The sequence below is a fragment of the Sus scrofa genome, unplaced genomic scaffold (assembly GCF_000003025.6).
Source record: "Sus scrofa isolate TJ Tabasco breed Duroc unplaced genomic scaffold, Sscrofa11.1 Contig965, whole genome shotgun sequence".
Classification (NCBI taxonomy): domain Eukaryota; kingdom Metazoa; phylum Chordata; class Mammalia; order Artiodactyla; family Suidae; genus Sus; species Sus scrofa.
The window spans coordinates 3,354-24,730 of record NW_018085361.1 but is presented as its reverse complement, the minus strand read 5'-3'; the positions used below and the strand labels follow the sequence as shown (position 1 = coordinate 24,730).

The following is a 21,377-nucleotide window of genomic DNA, read 5'->3' as shown; positions in this document are numbered from 1 at the left end:
CACGTTCACCTGTGTAGTCCTCTGCTCCTGGTCCTCATTTTCTGTTCCTCTGATAAGTATTGTCATATTTCCAGCCTTCCTTGTTTCTCTGCTTCAGCTTGGGCTCAGTCACAGGGAAGATCAATGTTGATTACACCAAAGATATTCTCCACAGGCCAACTGGTCCCAGCACCCTGACCCTGTGAGATCTCACAGTCTGTGGGGATCAGCCAGAATGATCTGAGAGGGAGAGAGATGTATTCATGTTTTTTGATATAATTTTTCTACCCCTGCCCTGGTCACGGGGACCTTATTCCTCGGGGATGAGGTCAAAGGACCGTGTTGCTCATATAAGGAGATGTTGAAGACTCAGAAGCTAATTGGTGTCTAAGCTTCAGAAAGTGGAGATGAAGCCTCCAATAGCATCTGAAATGGTAAAAAGTGTCTCTATTGGCTGTCGGTAGGGAGGATGTCAGGGGATGGGTCTATATAGACCTTTGTCGGTCCCCTGATACCCTCTCTGGTTATTTTGCGGCAGGGACTTCAACCTTGATGACCTGGGAGTCAGGATGGCTCTAAACAGACACCTCTCTCTTCAGAGACTCGGCTTCCTCCTGCTCATCATGGTGGGGGGTCAAGGTAAGAGTTTCGTCTCTTTCCTGGGATCAACAACCAATGTATGGACACCTCAGTGCAGGGAAGTGTCCCTGGAGGTACGGAGCCGAAGCCTCTGTGGAGACCCTATGTTTTTGACCAAAAGGGAACTACGCTGATTGTGAATGTTGGTTCCTCTCCTGCTGAGGGTGGACTGGTCGTAGCAGCAGGTTTTACAGAGGAATGCTATTTGGTGTGGACTGAGGTGAGTGTGTTTCCGTCCTGTCCACCGTCTCCCTTGCTCTCAGGGAGCTTCTGTGGAGTCCCAGTGGCTCCCAGGGTGTGGCAGGTCCAGAGACTGACCTCAGCTGGGTCTCTGGGCTGTTCCCCACACACGCCATTTGCTGCTTTGTAGAGGACTCTCCATGGGATTCCCATGTTTTACGCATTTAGGCTCCTTTAGGCTCTGTGCTTGTGTGTGTGTGTGAGGAGTGTAGGGTGTGCGAGGGTGTGTGAAGCCTGTCTGTGTGAGAGGAACAGGGCTGCCAAGAAGGGATTGAATCAGTTGGTTTGTGAAACACAGTGGGTGCCCACATGGTTGGGGGGTCATGTCAGCTGCATGTAACCAGATCATAGATAAACTTGCACCTGCCTGCTTCTCTCCTTCAACCCCACGATGCCTCCTCTCTGCTTGTTGTGAGGTTTGCCCAGCACTGGGCTGTATGAGTCTTTAGTTCCTGGCCTCACTTGTTCCTTCCAGGTGGTCATTTTAGAGCAGAGAAACCTGCAGCCAGGAAAGCGGCCCCTTGTTTATAGAGATTCATTGATGTTCATCACCAGATGTAGAAAGTTTCCTGAGTCCCTACAAATTGTTTGCTGATATGCTGGGGTCCTGCAAGGGTTCTTTCAATTCTCTAGGATCTCTTGTGAATTCTGTAGGTGCATTTTCTCTCTCAGGCCCTTTTCTTTCCTCCCTATGAGCAGGTTTCCTCTGAGGGAGAGGACTGCAGGCTTCAGAGCTAGTGCTGCTGAAAACCTAGTCTTCAGCCTGGAGGAGGTGGCTTTTTCAGATCTGGGAATGGGTCCAGCCAAGCCTCAGTACAGTGCCGTCTCATCTCAACGCTCATTGTTGTCCCCTTAGACCTCAGTCTCTAGTGCCATAACTCTCCTTGGGAAAACCTCCCCCTCCAGTCTCTGCTCCTGGAGTGCTGATCTGATGCTAGTGAAGATTGTCCTCCTGAGGGCTCTGAAGGGCAGAGGTGGGTTTTGGTCCCATGAAGGGGGGCAAATAATAGATGCTCTGATACAAGGCCTGCTCCCTTATGAGGAAAACTATAGGGAGTTTCCTCGGTAGTTCCTTAGCAGCAAGAGTATTTCACCAAAGCAAGTATTCTTTTCATTTTCCCTGAAACAACACCATTCAGTGTTATTCTACTAAAATTATATTCTACCTCATATGACATTGGACCTGCTCCTTAGTAAACAATAGCCCTGGCCTTTCGAGCATTTGATGAATTCCCTGGGCTAAGGGTTGAATCGGAGCTGCGGCTGCCAGCTTACAACACAGCCATAGCAATGCCAGATCCAAGCTGCATCAGTGACTTACATCAGAGCTCAAGGCAACACCAGATCCTTAAGCCACCGAACAAGGCCAGGGATGGAACCCACATCCTCATGGATACCGGTAGGGCCGGTATCCTGCTGAGTGACAACAGGAACTCCAGCATTTGATGATTTCTGAGCTGGGCACACACTACAGGAGTCTCCATCATGAAATCCATGATGAGCACGGGCATAAGATTATCCCTCAAATGCAATCTTTGGTCTACTTTTTATGCTCAAAAACGTAGACCCAAGATTAGATGTTAGTATATATTATTTTTTAACATGTTTTTAAAATCAATCACATATTTCAGACATTTCTCTGTATCATTAACTATTCGTTTACACACTAAACTGACGCTATTACAGGGCTCTGGAAGAAGTGGATGGGAAGGGAGCAGGCAAGGACTGGCGTCCAGTGTGAAGCAGCATGTGTACACTGGGCTAAATCTGGCAATAACTTCAGCATCATCTGTGCAAGCTATTTGTTTCTCAGGGGTAAAATCTGCTGCATTTTTCTGCAGAGCAGGTCACTGTGAACTGTCATTGCTTCTGTAGTATGGCTTCTATTGGTCTTTGCTTTTCTTGTTTATTCCCAGTCATCTCTATAAGGCTAGCTCAGCTTTGTAGGTCTGCGTGAGGCAAAACTGAAGCAGGACTCTCATGAGGTGCCCCCAAAGACTAGGGACACTGCTCAGCCTGTTCTTACTGTCCTTGTGAGAGGAACTCCCTTGGCACACCTGGCATTGAGCAATCCTGGCTTGGAGGATGGAAAGTTGTGGTCAAAAGGACAGTGTCTTGATGTAGTAAAATTTCTTGGAGGACTCCAGATCTTTTCAAAGATTGTTTTTTTCCTGACAGCTGTTGAATTTTTGAACTTTTTGGAGGGGATAGAGGTCATCATCTTTTATATCAGCATTCTGATTATGTCATGTTTAAGGAAGTTATTCTTTGAGAGAATGGTTTTGAATATAGAATTTTAGACTGGCATTTTTTTCTTTTGGCACATCTAAGGCTTCAATCTACTCTATGTTGGGATATCTTTTTATTCATGGGGACTTATATGTTAGTAGAGATGTTTCTTAATTTATATACCTAGTTTCTGTCTTAATTTCTTTTGTCAGTTTTCTGCTGTTTCTTACCATTTTGGTAAGCATAAGGTAGGTTATGTTGTAGTAACACGTAACCAAAATTTATTCTTACATGCCATGTTCCACTCAATTTGGCAGGATTTCTGCTTCGTAATTATTCAACCGCTCAGGTTGTTGAAATCTCCACCATCTCATGCCACCACTGCAACCCAAGGATGCAGTATCTGCTGTGGTCGAAAAGTATATTGGTTCTTACATCTTTCTGTGTGGTAGTGACTCACATCATTTGTTCATACTTCATTGGGTAAGTCAGATCACATAGTGATGCTTAACTTCAAACAGACTAGGAAGTGTTAATATTCCCATGTGCTCAGTAAATGAGAAATTTTTTTTTAGGGCTGCACCTGCAGCATATGGAGGTCCCCAGGCTAGGGGTCTAATCAGAGCTACAGCTGCCGGCCTATGCTACAGCCACAGCAACACCAGATCTGAGCAGTGTCTGCGACCTACACCACAGCTCATGGCAACACCAGATCCTTAACCCACTGAAAGAGGCCAGGGATCGAACACGCAAGCTCATGGTTCGCAGTCAGACTCCTTTCCTCTGTGCCACTATGGGAACTCCAAAGAGAATTTTAAGTATCACTGAACACTAGTTGCTTTTCCTTCTATGACGATTCTACAAATGAATTCCTTTTTATATAGCTTGCCTAAGTTTTCTTGGGCTTATTCACTCTAAGGATTGGTGTCTTCCATCAATTCTGGAAAACTCTCAGTCAATATCTGTCAAATATTACTTCTGCTCAATTCTCTCTCTTTCTGGGACTCTGTCCTTCGTGTCTCTCTCTCTCTCATCTCTCTCTCTTCCTTTCTATGTTTTATTACACCCTTCTATTTCCATTTTCTGTCTCTTCTGTAATTTTCATCGTTGTGTTTCTCTGTGCAGCATTCCAGGCAATTCATTCTGATTTATCATTCGCTTCATTAATTCTCTCTTTACCTGAGTTTAATGTTACGTAAAAATTTTAATTTCAGCAAATATATTTTCTCCTTCCTCCCTTCCTCACTCCCCCTCCCTCCTTTCTTCTTGCTTTCTCCCTTCTTTCCTTCCTTCCTCCCTCCCTCTCTTTCTTTCTTTGCTTTTTAGGGCCGCACTTGGATTTTCCCAGGCTAGGGGTCAAATCGGAGCTGCATCTGCTGGCCTATTCCACAGCCACAGCAACGTGGGATCCAAGCCGCAACTGTGATCTTCTGTGCAGCTCATGGCAAGGCCAGATCCTTAATCCACTGCGTGAGGCCAGGGATCCAACCCACATCCTCATGGATACTAGTTGGGCTCATTACCACAATGGGAACTTCCAACAAATACATTTTCATTCCTAGAAGTTAGCTTTAGGTTTTTAAATTTTGTCCATGCATTTTCTGGTCCCTTGAAGATTCTTTAAGAGTATATATTTTTCCTTCTTTAAATATTGTATGTGTGGTAGTGGTATAGCTTAGTATGTGATGTATTCACTATGAGAAGTCTCTGTGTCTGCTTCAGGAGGTTCTCTTGGTTCTTGTTAATGGAACTTTGTTTCTTTGTGTGCTTGCTTTTTTTAATTGACAATATACTGGTCAGTATATTTATAAATATTATGCATAGAAATAATTCGAAGCCTAGGAACAAGGCAATTTACTCTAGAAATGGTTTTATTTTTATTAGTTTTTTATTTCATTTTATTATTAGTAGTGGATCACCTTAATACAAGTTCAAAAACGGACACAAACCAGATAGTCTAGAGATTGAAATTTTGAATATAACTTTATGCAAGAGCACCTCTGTTTCAACTGGTGTCCTGGCTGATTGTGGAGAATGTCTTCTGTTGGATGTTTCATCTACTTGTATGTGGGTTTGGATTTTGATTTATGCCTCTTCACCAACAAAGCCCATAAAAACACACTTGGAGTTCGTGCTGCAGCACAATGGGATCTGTCGTGTCTCTGGAGTGCTGGGACACAGGTTCAATCCCAGGCCTCTTACAGTGGGTTAAGGATCTGGCATTGCCACATCAGGTCACAACTGCAACTCGGATATGATCCCTGGCCCGGGAACTCCATATCCTGTGGGGTAGCCAAAAAAGAAAAAGTGCTAAAAAATTTCCATTATTAAAAATAAACAAGCAAACGAACAAAAATGAAGCACATTCCACCCCCCTTCCCAACTATGCACAGGCTAATGTCATCAGGACAAATACACAAGCACACTCCATTCTCCTGTATCTCAGCACATTTCCCTTGTCCCCTCCAGATTTGACCTGGCTTTTTTTTTTTTTTCTTCTTCCTCTTCAATCAGGACTTTAATGCCTTCAAGATAAGTTTTAGTAATTTTTTCTACTTTATTTATTTTCAGCAGAAAATATAACCTCAATAACCAAACCTACCATTATTGAGAAAATCTCCTAGAACTGTTCATAGCAATAAAATAATCTACTTTGTTTGTGTCATCAACTAGGTAAAAGCTACATGAAGACAAGAATATCATGTTATTTTCTGCATTTACAGCACCGAGTATAGGACCTGATTTTGAAATGGATAATTTTAGTATTAATAAAAGCAGGATTCTTATGTAATTTTAGGGTCTCATTTCAATTGTTTACTCCCACCTCAAGGTCAGACTTCTAAAACAAATCATTGAGTAAGCTTCACAGGATATCTCCCTGCTTCTACTAGCTCATATGCCTCCTTCCCATTTATCTTTATTTCCTTCCTAGCCCTGGGCCCCCCAGGCCTCTATCTAGACTGAACTGTGTCCCTCCAAAATTCATATATTAAAGGCCTAGCCTCCAGGGTGACTTAATTTGGAGATAGGGCCTTTAGGAGGTAATCAAGGTTCAAATAAGGTCATAAGTGTGGGGCCCTGATCCCGCAGGTGGCATTATAAGGGAAGGAAGGGAGGGAGATATCTCTCTCCTTCTATCTCTGTGCACACGTCTTGAGCAAACGCCACGTAAGCATATAGAGAGATGGCAATGCCTGCAAACCAAAGGAAGAGGTCTCAGAATGAAATCTGCCCCCCAGGACTTTGATCACCCTGCTGTTTTCTGACTCTGGAGAGAAGCTCTGCATTAGTCATGTATTGCTGTGCAACAAATTAATACCAAACTTGGCAGCTTAAAATAATCAACGTCTAGCATCCCCTAACTTCTGTAGGTCAGGAATCGGCACGACTTACCTGGGTCCTCTGACTCAGGATCCCTTAGGAGGCTGCAGTCATCTGAAGGTTTAGCCAGGGTGGGTACAACCCACGTGACCTTGGTGGGCTGTTAAATCAAGAGCCGCAGTCCCTTGCTGGCTGTCGGCTGAGGCCTCCCTCAGGTCCTTGTCACAGGGGTCTCTCCATATGCAGCTCAGACGTGGCAGTGGCTTCATCAGAGCAAGAGAGAACAAGATAGATGAACACAGGAAAAACCAGAGTCATCTTGAAACCTAACCTCCTATTCGACATCACTTTTGCCAGATCCCATCTGTTAGATGCATGTTGTTAGCTACAGTCAAGTGTGGGGTTTACACAAGGATGAGTACCAGGTGGTGGGAATCGTCAGGACATTGGAGAGGCTGCTCACCATAGTCCTCTGTTCCCAAGTGAGACGAGAGTGCTCTCTATGGAACATAGAAGGAGAGGGAAGATTTCTCCCCGGGATCATGGTCCTCACTGTAGCTGAGACAGGGAAGCTGGGCCCCCAGTGGCCTTGGGCACATCTGCTGGGAAGGCAGCCCCCAGAGTCTCTGAAGTGCTATCCTCAGGGGTGTTGGTTCACCACGCTTGTTAGAATTTTTGGGTGATATTTTCCCACTTCTGTGATACCACACTCGTAGCTTAGAATTGATCACCATGGGAAAATTTACAAACAAAACTTAACCAATGCAATACACAGGGATTTTTTCCCTGTGTGAGAATGCATTTTTTAATACCTACCAGCATACAACTGCATGGTCTTCTAAAATCTGTCCTGTGTCCTGTGTTCTGTGTCTGTGTCTCTCTTACAGCTCTGGAGCTGAGGCTGAAGGATGGACGCCACCGCTGTGAGGGGAGAGTGGAAGTGAAGCACCAAGGAATATGGGCTTCCGTATATACTCAGTACTGGTTCATGGAGGCTGCAGAAGTGGTGTGCAAAGAGCTGGGATGTGGACTTGCTATTGATGCTCCCAGAGGGTCTTATTTTGGACCAAGGCTTGGTCCTATTTGGGTTTTCACTATTTACTGCAACAATACCAAGCCAGATTCACCTCTCAGTATTGATGGTTGTGTTCATCTCGACTTTAAAAACTATAATCATACCTTTTCTCACGACCAGGATGTTGGAGCAGTCTGCTCAGGTAAGGCCTGTCTGGTCTGGGAGGGGATCCCCAGCAGGAAAAGCCTCAGTCTCATTCCCAGAAAAACTCTGGATAAACGAGATCACAGCCTTTAGAACACACTTGCATGAAGACTCTGGTCACACAGTGATCCTAGAGCATTAGGTGCTCAAGGGAGCATGAGGGCTTGCCTGTCCCTGGACAATAAAGGCTCCAGACCTGTGGACCACTGGACCCTTCAGATCTCTGTGGTGTGTCCTAAGAAGAAGGGAGGTGAGGTCAAATATTTCCGACAGGTACCACTGCTGGGCTGTACTTTTATGAATTAGTTTCATTACGGTACCTGCTTTTTATCCTTTCATGGGATGGTCAGTCAGGCTGGGCCGCAAGAAAAGACATAAGAGAGGGTCAGGCAAACAGTTTATTTTACTTGCTGGCCAAAGAGAGAAAACTCACCACAGGCAAAAGGAGTCCACACGGTGGAGTGGTCTCCAAGGGGGCTGGCTCATTGAAGCATGAAGAACCAAGAGGGAGTAGACAAGTGATTATTTTGGGGATCAGGGTAGAGTTATACAAGGAAACGCATGAGAGGATTTCATTGAGGAATCCCCTCATGGCCTATCACTTTGGATTTGGCATTGTCCCTGCTGTGGCTTGGGTTTGATCCCTGGCCTGGGACCTTCCGCATGCCTTGGGCATGTCCAAAAAAAGTAAAAGCGTTAAACATAGAATTAGCGTGTGATCCAGCAACTCCACTTTTGGATATGGGCCCAGAAGAACTATAAGGAGGGATTCAAACAGATATTTCTACACCAGTATTCACAGCATTGGTACATTTGCATGTTACTAGGTTGCATTCAGTTAGGGCAAGAAGAGATATTTGTGGCAGGGGCTAGTCTTATCACATTGGTGCACCTGGTCACCTGGGGTCCGTTGCTTACATCCTGTTTGTGGGGTGTTGAGGCCGTAGGAAAAATGTGAAGTTTTAGAATTTACAATACAGTAGCTAGAGTGAAGTAAGTACAAAGAGCAGTGAGGCTGAGAAAACCTGAAGTGACTCACAAACTCTGGTCAGTACTGTCTAAGTGCATTTGACCTGTGCCAAGGTGAACCCAGTAAAGACGCAGTGAAACTAGAGTGTGAGTGGGCGGTTGCAGTATCTGCCAGACATGTTTCCAGCTGTTATCACAACGGTGGATGAAATGTCCAAGGCATTAATCCAGTCAGAACAGCTGGATTGGAGGAAGATATTATCAGATATGACAGTGAATTCCTAATATAGGTGGTTGGGTCTTAGGAAAGGGTTAACACAGGTGGAACAGGGGGAGACCTGAGACCATTCGCAGTAGGTCCTTGGCAGCCATAGCCAATCATATCTTTGGTGTTATGTTGGGGAAGAGATGGTTCTAGTCTTATGTTTAGCAGGTTTTGATTATACTGGCTGAGGTCCCTAAGAAAATAATTATGTTATGCTGCTATATTGAGGTATGACATACAAAAGCTGTATGTGTGTATTGTACACAACTTGACTGTTTTAGGAGGTAAGTATACATCTGTGAAACCATTACCACAATCTATGCTACAAATCTGTTCATCACTGTAAAAGTTTTCTTCCGTTATTATTATTATTATTAAAGATAATTATTTTCAAGGGGCATTTGAGTTTCAATTAGGCATTTTTTTCAAGAAAACCTCTTTTCTGGCATTCTGAGTAACATTCTCAATTGTTACAAAGTCCGAATCATGGTTTAAACTGCAGATAAGCTTGCAGAAACCCTAAAGGAGACCCTGACTTATTTTGATAAAAATGAAGTGGTTAATGTTGGAAATTTCTGTGATATTGGGTTTTTTTTAAATTAGAGCTTTTAATGTTATCGTTTCAAGAAAATCAATGTCTTGATATTAATTCCAGTTGAGACACCCTTAAAAATAAGAAGAGTTTGAAAGTGCAATGGCATTTAAACATTGTATTCCATGAATACCACTGCTCTAGTATAGGCTCCCCTTTTTTAATGAAGTTACTGTTTGTTCTGCTAATTTATATTTTCAAAACGTATTTAGCGATGTGAATGTAAGTGTAAGCGGTGATGATATAGCAGAGATGAGAGTAGAAAACATGCCTTTTAAATTTTCTAATTAATATTGAACTCTTGGAGTTTCTTCCTCTTAATTTTAGAAATAGGGTGTGGGAGAAAAATTTCTGTCTCTTTAGTGGATTGTTGGAAGTAATGAGCTATGTTTAGGAGAAATCTAGAGATAGAAACGATGGCCTGAGAAGAATGTAGAGGAGCTTGTATGAAATGAGAGGGGACTTCAGGGGGTTCAGGGGCAAGTTTGGGGACAGGTTTCACAACTTTAGAAGGACTGGGTCCTGAGGTATGAAGTGGTGAGGAGATAAAGGAGGGGGGCTTGGGATCAAGGTCCTTCTTTTTTTTTTTTTTCCCCACTGTACAGCAAGGGGGTCGGGTTATCCTTACATGTATACATTGCAATTACATTTTTCCCCCACCCTTTCTTCTGTTGCAACATGAGTATCTAGACATAGTTCTCAATGCTATTCAGCAGGATCTCCTTGTAAATCTATTCTAGGTTGTGTCTGATAAGCCCAAGCTCCCGATCCCTCCCACTCCCTCCCCCTCCCATCAGAAAGGTCCTTCTTAACTGGTGTATTGACCACAGCTTCTGCTTTGATTTCCTTCCTGCTCTCATTTCTTCCCTCCCTTCTTTCTTTACCTTGATGTAGCAGTAGTTTCTGAGCTCTGTGGAAGAACTAGTCTTTGAAGGTTGCCATTTTCTTATTGGGAAGTTTTGACAATATGGGTTCTATTTCTTTAACAAACTTAGGAACTCTCAGATCTTCCATTTTTATAGTATCAGATTTTGGTGAGTTATATTTTTCAAGCAGTTTTTATGGACTCAGCTATTTTTCAGGCTAGGATAAGATTTGTTCATATCTCACATCTAAATATTGGTAAGATCTATAGTGATAACCCCCCTTCATTCCTGGTGTCATTAAATTTGTGTATTCTCTTATTTTTGCTAGAGGAATATCAGTTTTATTATCCTTTTAAAAAGAATTAGAGTTCCCTGGTGGCCTAGTGGGTTATGGGTTTGTTGTTGTCACTGCTGTGGTGCAGGTTTGATCCCTGATCTGGGAACTTCCACATGTCTTGGGCACAGCCAGAATGAAAGGAAGAAGGGAAGGAAGGAAGGAAGGAAGGAAGGAAGGAAGGAAGGGAGGAAGGAAGAAAAATAAAGAATTACCAATTGACTGTGTTGATCTTCCTTCCTCCCCCCCCTCCCTCCGGTCCTTCCTTTCTCTTTTTTCTTTTCAGGGCTGCACCTGGGGCATATGGAATTTCCCAGTCTAGGGGTCTAATCAGAGCTGTATCTGTTGGCATACACCACAGCCACAGCAACTCCAGATGCGAGTTGCGTCCTCGACCTACACCACAGCTCATGGTTATGCCAGATCCTTAACCCTCTGAGTGAGGCCGTGGATCGAACCCCTGTCCTCATGGATACTAGTTGGGTTGTTACCGCTGAGCCACAGCAGGAATTTCTGATTTTCTTTTCTATCTTTCTTTCTTTCTTTTTAATTTCCCCAGTACATCATTCCCCAATACTGTACCGTGACCCAGTTATACATACATGTATACATTCTGTTTCTCACATTATCATGCTCCATCATAAGTGACTAGACATAGTTCCCAGTGCTACACAGCATGATCTCATTGCTAATTCATTGCAAAGACAATAGTCTTCATCTATTAACCCCAAACTCCCAATCCATCCAACTCTCTCCCTCTCCGCCTGGGCAACTACAAGTCTATTCTCCAAGTCCATGATTTTTTTTCATTGTGTATTTGTTTCTTATTTCATTGATTTCTGCTGTTTTTTCTTTATTTTTGGTTATGATTGGCTGTTATTTTTGTAAATTCTTGAGGTGGAATTTGGATCATTTGTACTTAGTTTTATTTTCTGTCTTATTGTAATCATGAGGAAACAACAATGCTCTAAATTTTTTTCTTTAGCACAATTTTAGATGTAGCACACTGATTTTAAAACTGCAAACTTTTTTTGGATTATCGTGAAGTGTTTCTTTTCTTCTCTCTAAATATATTCTTTGTCCTATTGTCTGACTTTGTATTATATTAACATAGATACAGCTTTCTCTGATTAGCATTTGCATGGTATATCTTTTTTTGACCCCATCTGTATTTACATTTAATTATGTATGTTTTTGTATACAGCATATGGTTTTGTCTTCCTTTTTTTTTTTTTTTTTTTTTTGGTCTTTTTTTTTGCCATATCTTGGGCAGCTCCCACGGCATATGGAGGTTCCTAGGCTAGGGGTCAAATCGGAGCTGTAGCCGCCGTCCTATGCCAGAGCCACAGCAACACAGGATCCGAGCCACGTCTGCAACCTACACCACAGCTCACGGCAATGCCGGATCGTTAACCCACTGAGCAAGGGCAGGGACTGAACCCGAAACCTCATGGTTCCTGGTCGGATTTGTTAACCACTGCGCCACGATGGGAACTCCGGTTTTGTCTTCCTTTTATCCAATGTGATCATCTTGATTTTAGTTGGAGTGTTTAAATTATTTAAGTTTAATGTAATTATCATTATGGTTAGGTTTAAATTTTCTAGCTTGCTGTTTATTTTATGTTTTCTTTGTTCCATTTTAGTCTTTAATTGAATATTTTAAGAGTCTATCTTTGTGTTCTATTTGTTTATGGGCTATATCTTCCCTTTTAAGGGCTATATCTTCCCTTTTAAGGAGCTTACCATAATGTTAAAGAAGAAAAACCTCTAGTAGGAATAATTTGGCAAATCAGTCCCCTGAATTTCCACTTGGAGCTCACTCTTTCCCAGGTTCATTAGCAAATCCTAGGTTTTCAAGAGAAATGGCTGGGACCAACTGATCTCTCACCTAGGACTCTCTGAACTTTCCTTACATAACTTAACAGACTCATCTTTTCACCTAAGAAATTCTTGGAAATTTTGCAATCAAAAATTATTAGAAAAACAAAATTTGGTACCATAAAAGTAGATTATTTATTATGTCTATATTTCTTTTCTTGAGCCCTCATCTGTATACAGGGCAGCATACCCTCATGGATCCAGCCCTCATGATTTTCTCTACTCCAAGTCCCTTGAGGATTGGGTCCTGGGGAGAAAATTTATCAGATGCTTAGCCCCACAATGCTCAGGATGGCTTTCTAACTTTTGTCTACGTGCCAGGTCTCTGCCCTCTCATAATCACGTCACTCTGGGTTGGTTCTGTTCTTCACATCTCTATACTCAAGCTGAAGTGCCCACACATTGTGCATTATTTCCTTGGGCTCTTTAGGTCCCATGCTCCTAAATGAGAAAGTCACTTTTCCAACCAATGCTAAAGTACGTGTTCCTAATATTCGATCATTCCAAGTGACCAGTCTTGAGCTCTGTAATTTCCAGGCCCCTTGATAAGGAATTCTCATTTCTAACCAACTTCAAAGTATATATTCTTGGGATTCAGCCATTCCAAACTGACCCCTCAAATCTTCCTGCATTTCTCTTCAGAAACTTGTTCGTGAAAATGCAACTCTGACACTGTCAAATTCTCTCTCCATGCCCCACACCTGGAAGAGAGAAGCTTTCACACCATTGCCTGTGACATGTTTTTTCCAGCTGTCAAGCCAGGATCATGAACACTAATTGGATTTTTTGTTTGTTTGTTTCTCTTAGGATTCGTGCATCTAGTTCAAGGGAATGGACCCTGTTCAGGGCGAGTAGAAGTGCATTCTGGAGAAGACTGGACACCAGTGTCTGATGGGAACTTTACATTCCCCACTGCCCAGGTCATCTGTGCAGAGCTGGGATGTGGCAAGGCTGTGTCTGTTCTGGGTCAGAGGCCCCTCAGAGAGTCAGATGACCAGGTCTGGCCTGAAGAGTTCAGGTGTAAGGGGGACGAGCCTGAGCTCTGGTCCTGCCCCAGAGTGCCCTGTCCAGGAGGCACTTGTCACCACAGTGGAGCTGTTCAAGTTGTCTGTTCAGGTGAGAGGCAGATCAGGACCCAACCTCCCTGTCTATCCAGTTCAGGTAAGAAAACTGAGATGTTGCTGAAATCCCGTCTTCTCCCACCAGTGTACTCAGAAGTCCGGCTCATGAGAAATGGCACCTCTCAGTGTGCGGGGCGAGTGGAGATGAATATTTCTGGAGGATGGAGAACACTCTGTGCCTCCCACTGGACCATGGCCAATGCCAATGTTGTGTGTCGTCAGCTCGGCTGTGGAGTCGCCCTCTCCACCCCAAAGGGAGTAGAGGGAGGTGATCCGATGTGGAAAGCCCGATTTCACTGCTCTGGGGCTGAGTCCTTCTTGTGGCATTGCCCTGTGACTTCCCTGGGTGTTCCTGACTGTGCCCATGGGAACACAGCCTCTGTGATCTGCTCAGGTAAGAGGGAGAAGGGCCAACACTACTCACGAGTTAAATGTTCATAAAAACAGAGAGTGCTGGAAAATTGGCTTCAAAAGTAAGATATTTAATGGTGAAATGTTTTTTCTCATTGCTTATCCATTTTTCAAATCAGGGCAAGAAGCATTAAGTGGAAATTTTAAAAAATAAACTTAAGTATTTGAGTATAATCACGGAGAATAATGTAGAAGCAATAAGTTTCTATATCAGTCAGGGTTTTTTTTTAATTGATTTTATTTTTTTAATTTATTTTTATTTTTCCCACTGTACAGCATGGGGACCAAGTTATTCTTACATGTATACATTTTGTTTCCCACGCTTTGTTCTGTTGCAGTGTAAGTATTTACACATAGTTCTCAATGCTACTCAGCAGGATCTCTATGTAAATGCATTCCAAGTTGTATCTGATAACCCCAAGCCCCCAATTCCTCCCACTCCCTCCCTCTCCCGTTGGGCAGCCACAAGTCTATTCTCCAAGTCCATGATTTTCTTTTCTGTGGAAAGGTTCATTTGTGCTGTATGTTGGATTCCAGTTATAACTGATATTCTATGGTATTTGTCTTTGTCTTTCTGACTCATTTCACTCAGTATGAGATTCTCTAGTTCCATCCATGTTGCTGCAAATGGCATTATGTCATTCTTTTTTATGGCTGAGTAGTATTCCATTGTGTATATATACCACCTCTTCCGAATCCAATCATCTGTCGATGGACATTTGGGTTGTTTCCATGTCCTGGCTATTGTGACTAGTGCTGCATTGAACATGCAGGTGCATGTGTCTCTTTTAAGAAGAGTTTTGTCCGGATATATGCCCAAGAGTGCGATTGCGGGGTCATATGGAAGTTCTATGTATAGATTTCTAAGGTATCTCCAAACTGTTCTCCATAGTGGCTGTACCAGTTTACATTCCCACCAGCAGTGCAGGAGGGTTCCCTTTTCTCCCCAACCCCTCCAGCACTTGTTATTTGTGGACTTACTAATGATGGCCATTCTGACTGGTGTGAGGTGATATCTCATGGTAGTTTTGCTTTGCATTTCTCTTATAATCAGCGATGTTGAGCATTTTTTCATGTGCTTGTTGGCCATCTGTATATCCTCCTTGGAAAACAGTCTATTCAGGTCTTTTGCCCATTTTTCCATTGGTTGATTGGCTTTTTTGCTGTTGGGTTGTATAAGTTGCCTATATATTCTAGAGATTAAGCCCTTGTCTGTTGCATCGTTTGAAACTATTTTCTCCCATTCTGAAAGTTGTCTTTTTGTTTTCTTTTTGGTTTCCTTTGCTGTGAGGGTTTTTTTTTCCTAACCATGCAAACTATTGGGAATTACTTTACGCATCAGATTCCATTACTAGGATCTCAGCCTTGTATTTATTAAGTACAAAGATTCATTCAAATTCAGGAAATTTTAGTTTCACATGATATTTTTAACTTAACAAAATACATCTGAACTTGAAGTAGTTTTCATAGACAAATTTAATTACAAACCCAATATTTTTAATAAATCAGCATTATTCACATTTCCTATTGATTCTTGTGTCATTTCAAGTGGTGCTTTTCAAAGAATTTCTCCAAAATAGCTAAATATTTTAAAGTCACAGCAAAGGGGGAGTGACATTGGCATCATGGTGGTTAAGATCTCTCCTTTCTGCCTCTGTTTTTAGCAATTAAGTAACCACTCATCCATGATCACAAAGCACCTCTGTGAAAGTTGTGGGATACAATATCTTATACCAGGGGACCAGGAGAATGGTCACCCACCTGGGCATCCAGTAATAGACAGATAAACACTGGTACAGACTGCAGACCTAGCGAGAGCCGGTGAACTTGTCCCTGTCCCTGGACCCTGGTCAGGGACAGCCTGGTGAAACCTGGAGAATGCTGACCTTGTCAAACACCTATGAATAAAATTAGGTAAAATCCAGGATTCCGGAAGAGAAGTTTTGTTACTCTTTTGGATCCCAAAACAAAACAAAACAAAACACCCACACCCAAAAAAGGAAAACATGCTGAACGATTGGAGAGGATTATAGGATTTTGCCAGTGCTGCCCCTTACCCTAAGGTGACACAGCATACATTTGAATTCGTCAGTGGGGCCTCTTGCATGGAGAAATATATATGTGTGTGAGTGTGACTGGGTCACTTTGCTGTATAGTAGAAAATTGACAGAACACTGTTAATCAACTGTAATAGAAAAAATAAAATCATTAAAAAGAAAAGAATCCCTAAGTCCATCCATGTTGCTGCACCTGGAATTAGTTTTCCTTTTTCGTGGCTGAGTAGTATTCCATTGTATATATGTACCACTTCTTCTTAATCCATTCATCGGTTGTTAGACTTTATAAGCAGTATTTCATTTCTAGTTGAAAAACTCATTTCAGTATTTCTTATGAGGCAAGTCTAGTTGTGATGAGCTCTCTCAGCTTTTGTTGGTTGGTAGAAATATTTTATTTTCTTTTATGTGTGAAAGATAACATGCTTGATAGAGTATTTATGGCTGGTAACTTTTTCCTCTCAACACTTTGTTGTTGCTATTTTCATTGAAGTATAGTTGATTTACAATATTACATTGGTTTCAGGTATACAGCACAGTAACTCAGTATTTGTACAGACTGTATTGTCAGTTATTAAAGATAATGGCTTTGCTATGCATTATTTCCTTGTTATCTTGTTTATACATAGTAGATTATATCTCTTAATTCCTTATCCCTGATTTGCCCCTCCCCCTCCCCCTCCACTGTGTTACTCACTAGTTCATTTTCTATAGCTGTGAATCGATTTCTCTTTTGCATGGAATTTTATTTGTATTATTTTTTAGATTCTATATATAAATGACATCATACAGAATCTCAAATTCTGCAATAGGGTGGTGGTTTCACCATATAACGATAGCATAAAGTTAAATGAAAAGAATATTAAAATCGGAGTTCCCGTCGTGGCTCAGTGGTTAACGAATCCGACCAAGGAACCATGAGGTTTGGGGTTTGATCCCTGGCCTTGCTCAGTGGGTTAGGGATCTGGTGTTGCCATGAGCTCTGGTGTGGGTTGCAGATGTGGCTGGGATCCCGTGTTGCTGTGGCTCTGGCGTAGGTTGGCGGCTACAACTCCGATTAGACCCCTAGCCTGGGAACCTCCATATGCCGTGGTAGCGGCCCAAGAATTGGCAAAAAGACAAAAAAAAAAAAAAAGAGTATTAAAATAACTATAGGGAGTTCCCGTCGTGGCGCAGTGGTTAACGAATCCGACTAGGAACCATGAGGTTGCGGGTTCAGTCCCTGCCCCTTGCTCAGTGGGTTAATGATCCGGCGTTGCCGTGAGCTGTGTTGTAGGTCTCAGACGCGGCTCGGATCCCGCGTTGCTGTGACTCTGGCATAGGCCGGTGGCTACAGCTCCGATTCAACCCCTAGCCTGGGAACCTCCATATGCCGCGGGAGCGGCCCAAGAAATAGCAACAACAACAACAACAACAAAAAGACAAAAAGACAAAAAAAAAAAAATAACTATAGATATAATAACTTCGTTAATCAAACACATAATATAAAAAGAGGTAGGTTGTGACAACAAGAATATTAAAAGGGGTGAGTTTGAGGGTTAGAAAAATTCTAAGTTCAGTTGCTCTCAGCATGAAATGGACTGAATTGTATGTGATATATTTTACATAAGACTCATTGTAAATGCAAAGCAAAAACCTAGACAATATAAACAAGAGATAAAGAAAGGTAAATCACAGCATACCACCAAGGGAAATCACCAACTTCAAATGTAGGCAGAAACAGGAAAAAAAAAAAGACATAGTGGAACTTCAAAGCAATAAGAAAGCAGTAAGATGATACTATTTCTTACAAATCAAAAATCACTCTAAATATAAATGCACTGAATTTGCCAAAGGCACAGAGTTGCTGGATGGATGAAAAATTAAGACCTAACTATATGCTGCCTAAAAGAGGCTCATTTCAGTTTTAAGAATATATAGACTCAAAGTGAAAAGATTGAAAAAGATATTCCATGCAATAGACACCAAAAGAGCACGGGGAGAGCTGTATTATATCCAACAAAATAGACTTTGAGCCAAAAAGTGGTAAGAGACAAAGAAGGTCATTTTACAATAATAAAGTTGTCAACTCATCAAGAAGATTTAAAGTCATAAATTTATACTCACCAAACGTTGGAGCATCGACGTACTTTTACTTTTGTTAATTGCGGCTTTGTATGTCTAGGACTATGGATGTATGAATGCTAGAATTTTTCAAGATCTTTATTATTTTTTTCATATTTCCCAGTTTTGTATTTCTGTTCTCTGTTCTGTGTACTTTTTTTCTTTTTTACTTTTTAGGGCACCTACATACTTTTATTCCATTTTTTTTTTTTTTTTTTTTTTTTTTTTAGGGTCACACCTGTGGCATATGGAAGTTTCCAGGCTAGGGGTGGAAATGGAGCTGCAGCCCACAGCCACAGTGACACAGGATCTGAGTCGTGCCTTCTGCCTACCCTACAGCCCACAGCAGCAAAGGATCCTTAACCCAATTAGCAAGGCCAGGGATCGAACTTGCATCTTCATGGATACTAGTTGGGTTTGTAACTTGATGAACCACAACAGGAACTCCCTCTACTGTGTACTTTCTTCTGAGCTTCCATTTAACAACTTTTACCTTCTGCTGATCTAATGGGCTGTTATTCTCATCCTTTGAGGTCTCATTTCAAATATTGACTTTTTCAGTCCTAGAATATTTTATTAGATTCTTTGTTGTCATTTCTCTACCAAAATACTGCCTTGTTTCATTCCTTAAACATTATATTCCTGGTCATTTAAATTCCCTGTCAGGTAACTCCAATAGATGGATGTGTGGTAAATTTCTTTTTAATACTTTCTTCCTCATAAAATCTCCTCAAATTTCTTCTCTTTTATGCCCAAGTGGTTTTAATAGACAGACACTGTAGATAAAACATTGTAGAGATCCTCCAAAAGGAATCTTATTTTGCTTCCTCCAGGCACCTGCTTTAGGGGGTGATCACCTTATTTAAAAGGAAGCAAAGTAATTATAAGCTGGGCATCCATCCTTGTGAAGAATAGCCTAGTTTTAGTTCACTCTTCCTTCAGTGATCCAAGGGTTCTGGTTAACAGGGCTCCTCTCCCTTGGCCAGCCTGAATTATGCTTTGTGTTCCCCGAGCCCTGTGAGTCTGGCGAAATCTCAGATGAGCTTTTCAGAGACTTAGGGCATGGATCTAGAAATTCTCACAGCCTTGGTGGCTCTGCAACACTATCAACAGTATTAATATTTTCTCCCTTTTGTAAACTCATTCTTAGTGAAATTCTTGGCTTAAAACAGAAATTTTGGCATTGTCAGAAGCACAACCTTCATGGAGAAGCAGGTGAACTCTAAGGTTATGATAACTGCTAAGTTACAGTTTCCATTTTAGACCCCATCACTAGGTTATTATTTAGCGTAATTCAATTTCTCATTCTTCGACCACACCAACCCTCTGTTCATTGCTGTTTCTGTAGGAAACCAGACCCAGGTGCTGCCTCAGTGCAATGACTCCCTGTCTGAACCAGCAGGCTCTGCAGCCTCAGAGGAGAGCGCCGCCAGCTGCTCAGGTAGGGGTCGTACAGGACCAGAAAACCCTTCCCCTTCCCTGTGTAAATGCCCCACCTTTTTTTCTGGCTCTCTCTCCTCAGACAGCAGACAGCTGCGCCTGGTGGATGGAGGGAGTTACTGCTCAGGGAGAGTGGAGATCCTTCACCAGGGCTCCTGGGGCACCGTCTGTGATGACAGCTGGGACCTGGACGATGCGCATGTGGTGTGCAGGCAGCTGGGCTGTGGAGAAGCCCTCAGTGCCCCAGGGTCTGCTCACTTTGGGGTGGGCTCAGGCCACATCTGGCTGGATGACGTGAACTGCACAGGAAAGGAGCCCCACGTGTGGCAGTGCCCTTTCGGGGGCTGGGGGCGGCACGACTGCAGACACAAGGAAGACGCAGGGGTCATCTGCTCAGGTCCTTGCTGCAAATTGTCCACTGGCGGGAGAGGGGGGCAGGTTCTGGAGGTGGGAGTCTGAGCCCTGAAGGATAGTGCTGAAAGGGCCAGAGGAGGATGCTTCCTCCCAGGGAGCCAGTTTTTGTAGCAGATGTGAAGTAGATGTTTTCACTTGATCCTGTCTGGAGCTCCCTCTCTTTTTTTCTTCAGGCAGAGAGTATTCCCTCCTCTACCATTCTTCCAAGTCTTACCTCCCTCTTATCACAGTCAGGAATAATATTCCCATTTAAAGGATAGTAGGATAGTAGGTCTAAGGATGTGATTAGATTAGTTTACTTGGTTAATTCATGATATCCAGGTTAATTTCCCCACCCCAAAGTCCTGATCATAATGATATCTATAAAGTCCTTTTTGAAAAGTAAGGGAACATATTCACAGGTTCCAGGGATTGGGATGCGGGCATCTCTGGGGGTCAATCATTCTATCTGCCACTCCACTGTCTCTACCCCTTTCACATAGATTTTAGAGGTTTTGTCAGGAAGCAGGATTCAGTGCCCACTCCTGCAGGTGCCCAGGATGGTCTTCTTCTCAGTTCATATTTCACTACATCACTGTGGTAGAAATAGAAGGACAGACAGATGTGGATAAAGTCATATAAAAGAGGGACAGAGTTCAGTCTTGTCTCCCAGTGGGCATCTCCTCAGCTGGTTGGGGATGAGTGTTCACAATTTCTGGGAGAGAAGAAAACCCCGAGCTTTGCGTGGAGGGCTCACTGTGTCGTGGTCCCCCCTTTCCATTGCAGAGTCCCTGGCCCTCAGGGTGGTGAGCGAGGACCAGGAGTGTGCCGGGTGGCTGGAAGTTTTCTACAACGGGACCTGGGGCGGTGTCTGCCGCAGCCCCATGGAAGACCTCACCTTGTCCATGATCTGCAGGCAGCTTGGCTGTGGGGACAGTGGAACCCTCAACTCTTCGGTGGCTTTTAGGGAAGGTTCTAGACCCTGGTGGGTGGATAGAATCCAGTGTCGGAAAACTGATCGCTCTCTCTGGGAGTGTCATTCTGACCCTTGGAAGTACATTTCATGTTCTCCAAAGGAGGAAGCCTATGTCTCTTGTGCAGGTAACTTACTGTCCGTTTCTGTGTGTCCGTCTGAACCCTGTAGTATGTTGTTAGTGAGATTTTATATTTTCAAACATAAGTGATGAGTTTAAGGCAAGTCTACAAAAGGAATTTTTAAAATTTAATTTAGTTTTTTTATTTCCCCAATACATTTTTTTCCTACTGTACAAATGGTGACCCAGTTACACATACATGTATACATTATTTTTTCTCACATTATCAT

The 21,377-nt window shown here is 42.7% G+C and overlaps 1 protein-coding gene across 1 annotated transcript; it reads left to right on the top strand.

Moving 5' to 3' along the window:
- Positions 1 to 492: 492 nt before the first annotated feature.
- LOC110259181 (antigen WC1.1-like) lies at positions 493 to 21,154 on the top strand (the record flags this gene model as incomplete). The annotated part of the gene is made up of 7 exons (XM_021082511.1): positions 493 to 618; positions 7,296 to 7,625; positions 13,339 to 13,647; positions 13,738 to 14,046; positions 19,569 to 19,661; positions 19,743 to 20,057; positions 20,840 to 21,154. Coding segments are annotated over exons 1-7 (1,741 nt in total), but the record flags the coding sequence as incomplete, so codon positions are not given.
- Positions 21,155 to 21,377: the final 223 nt, after the last annotated feature.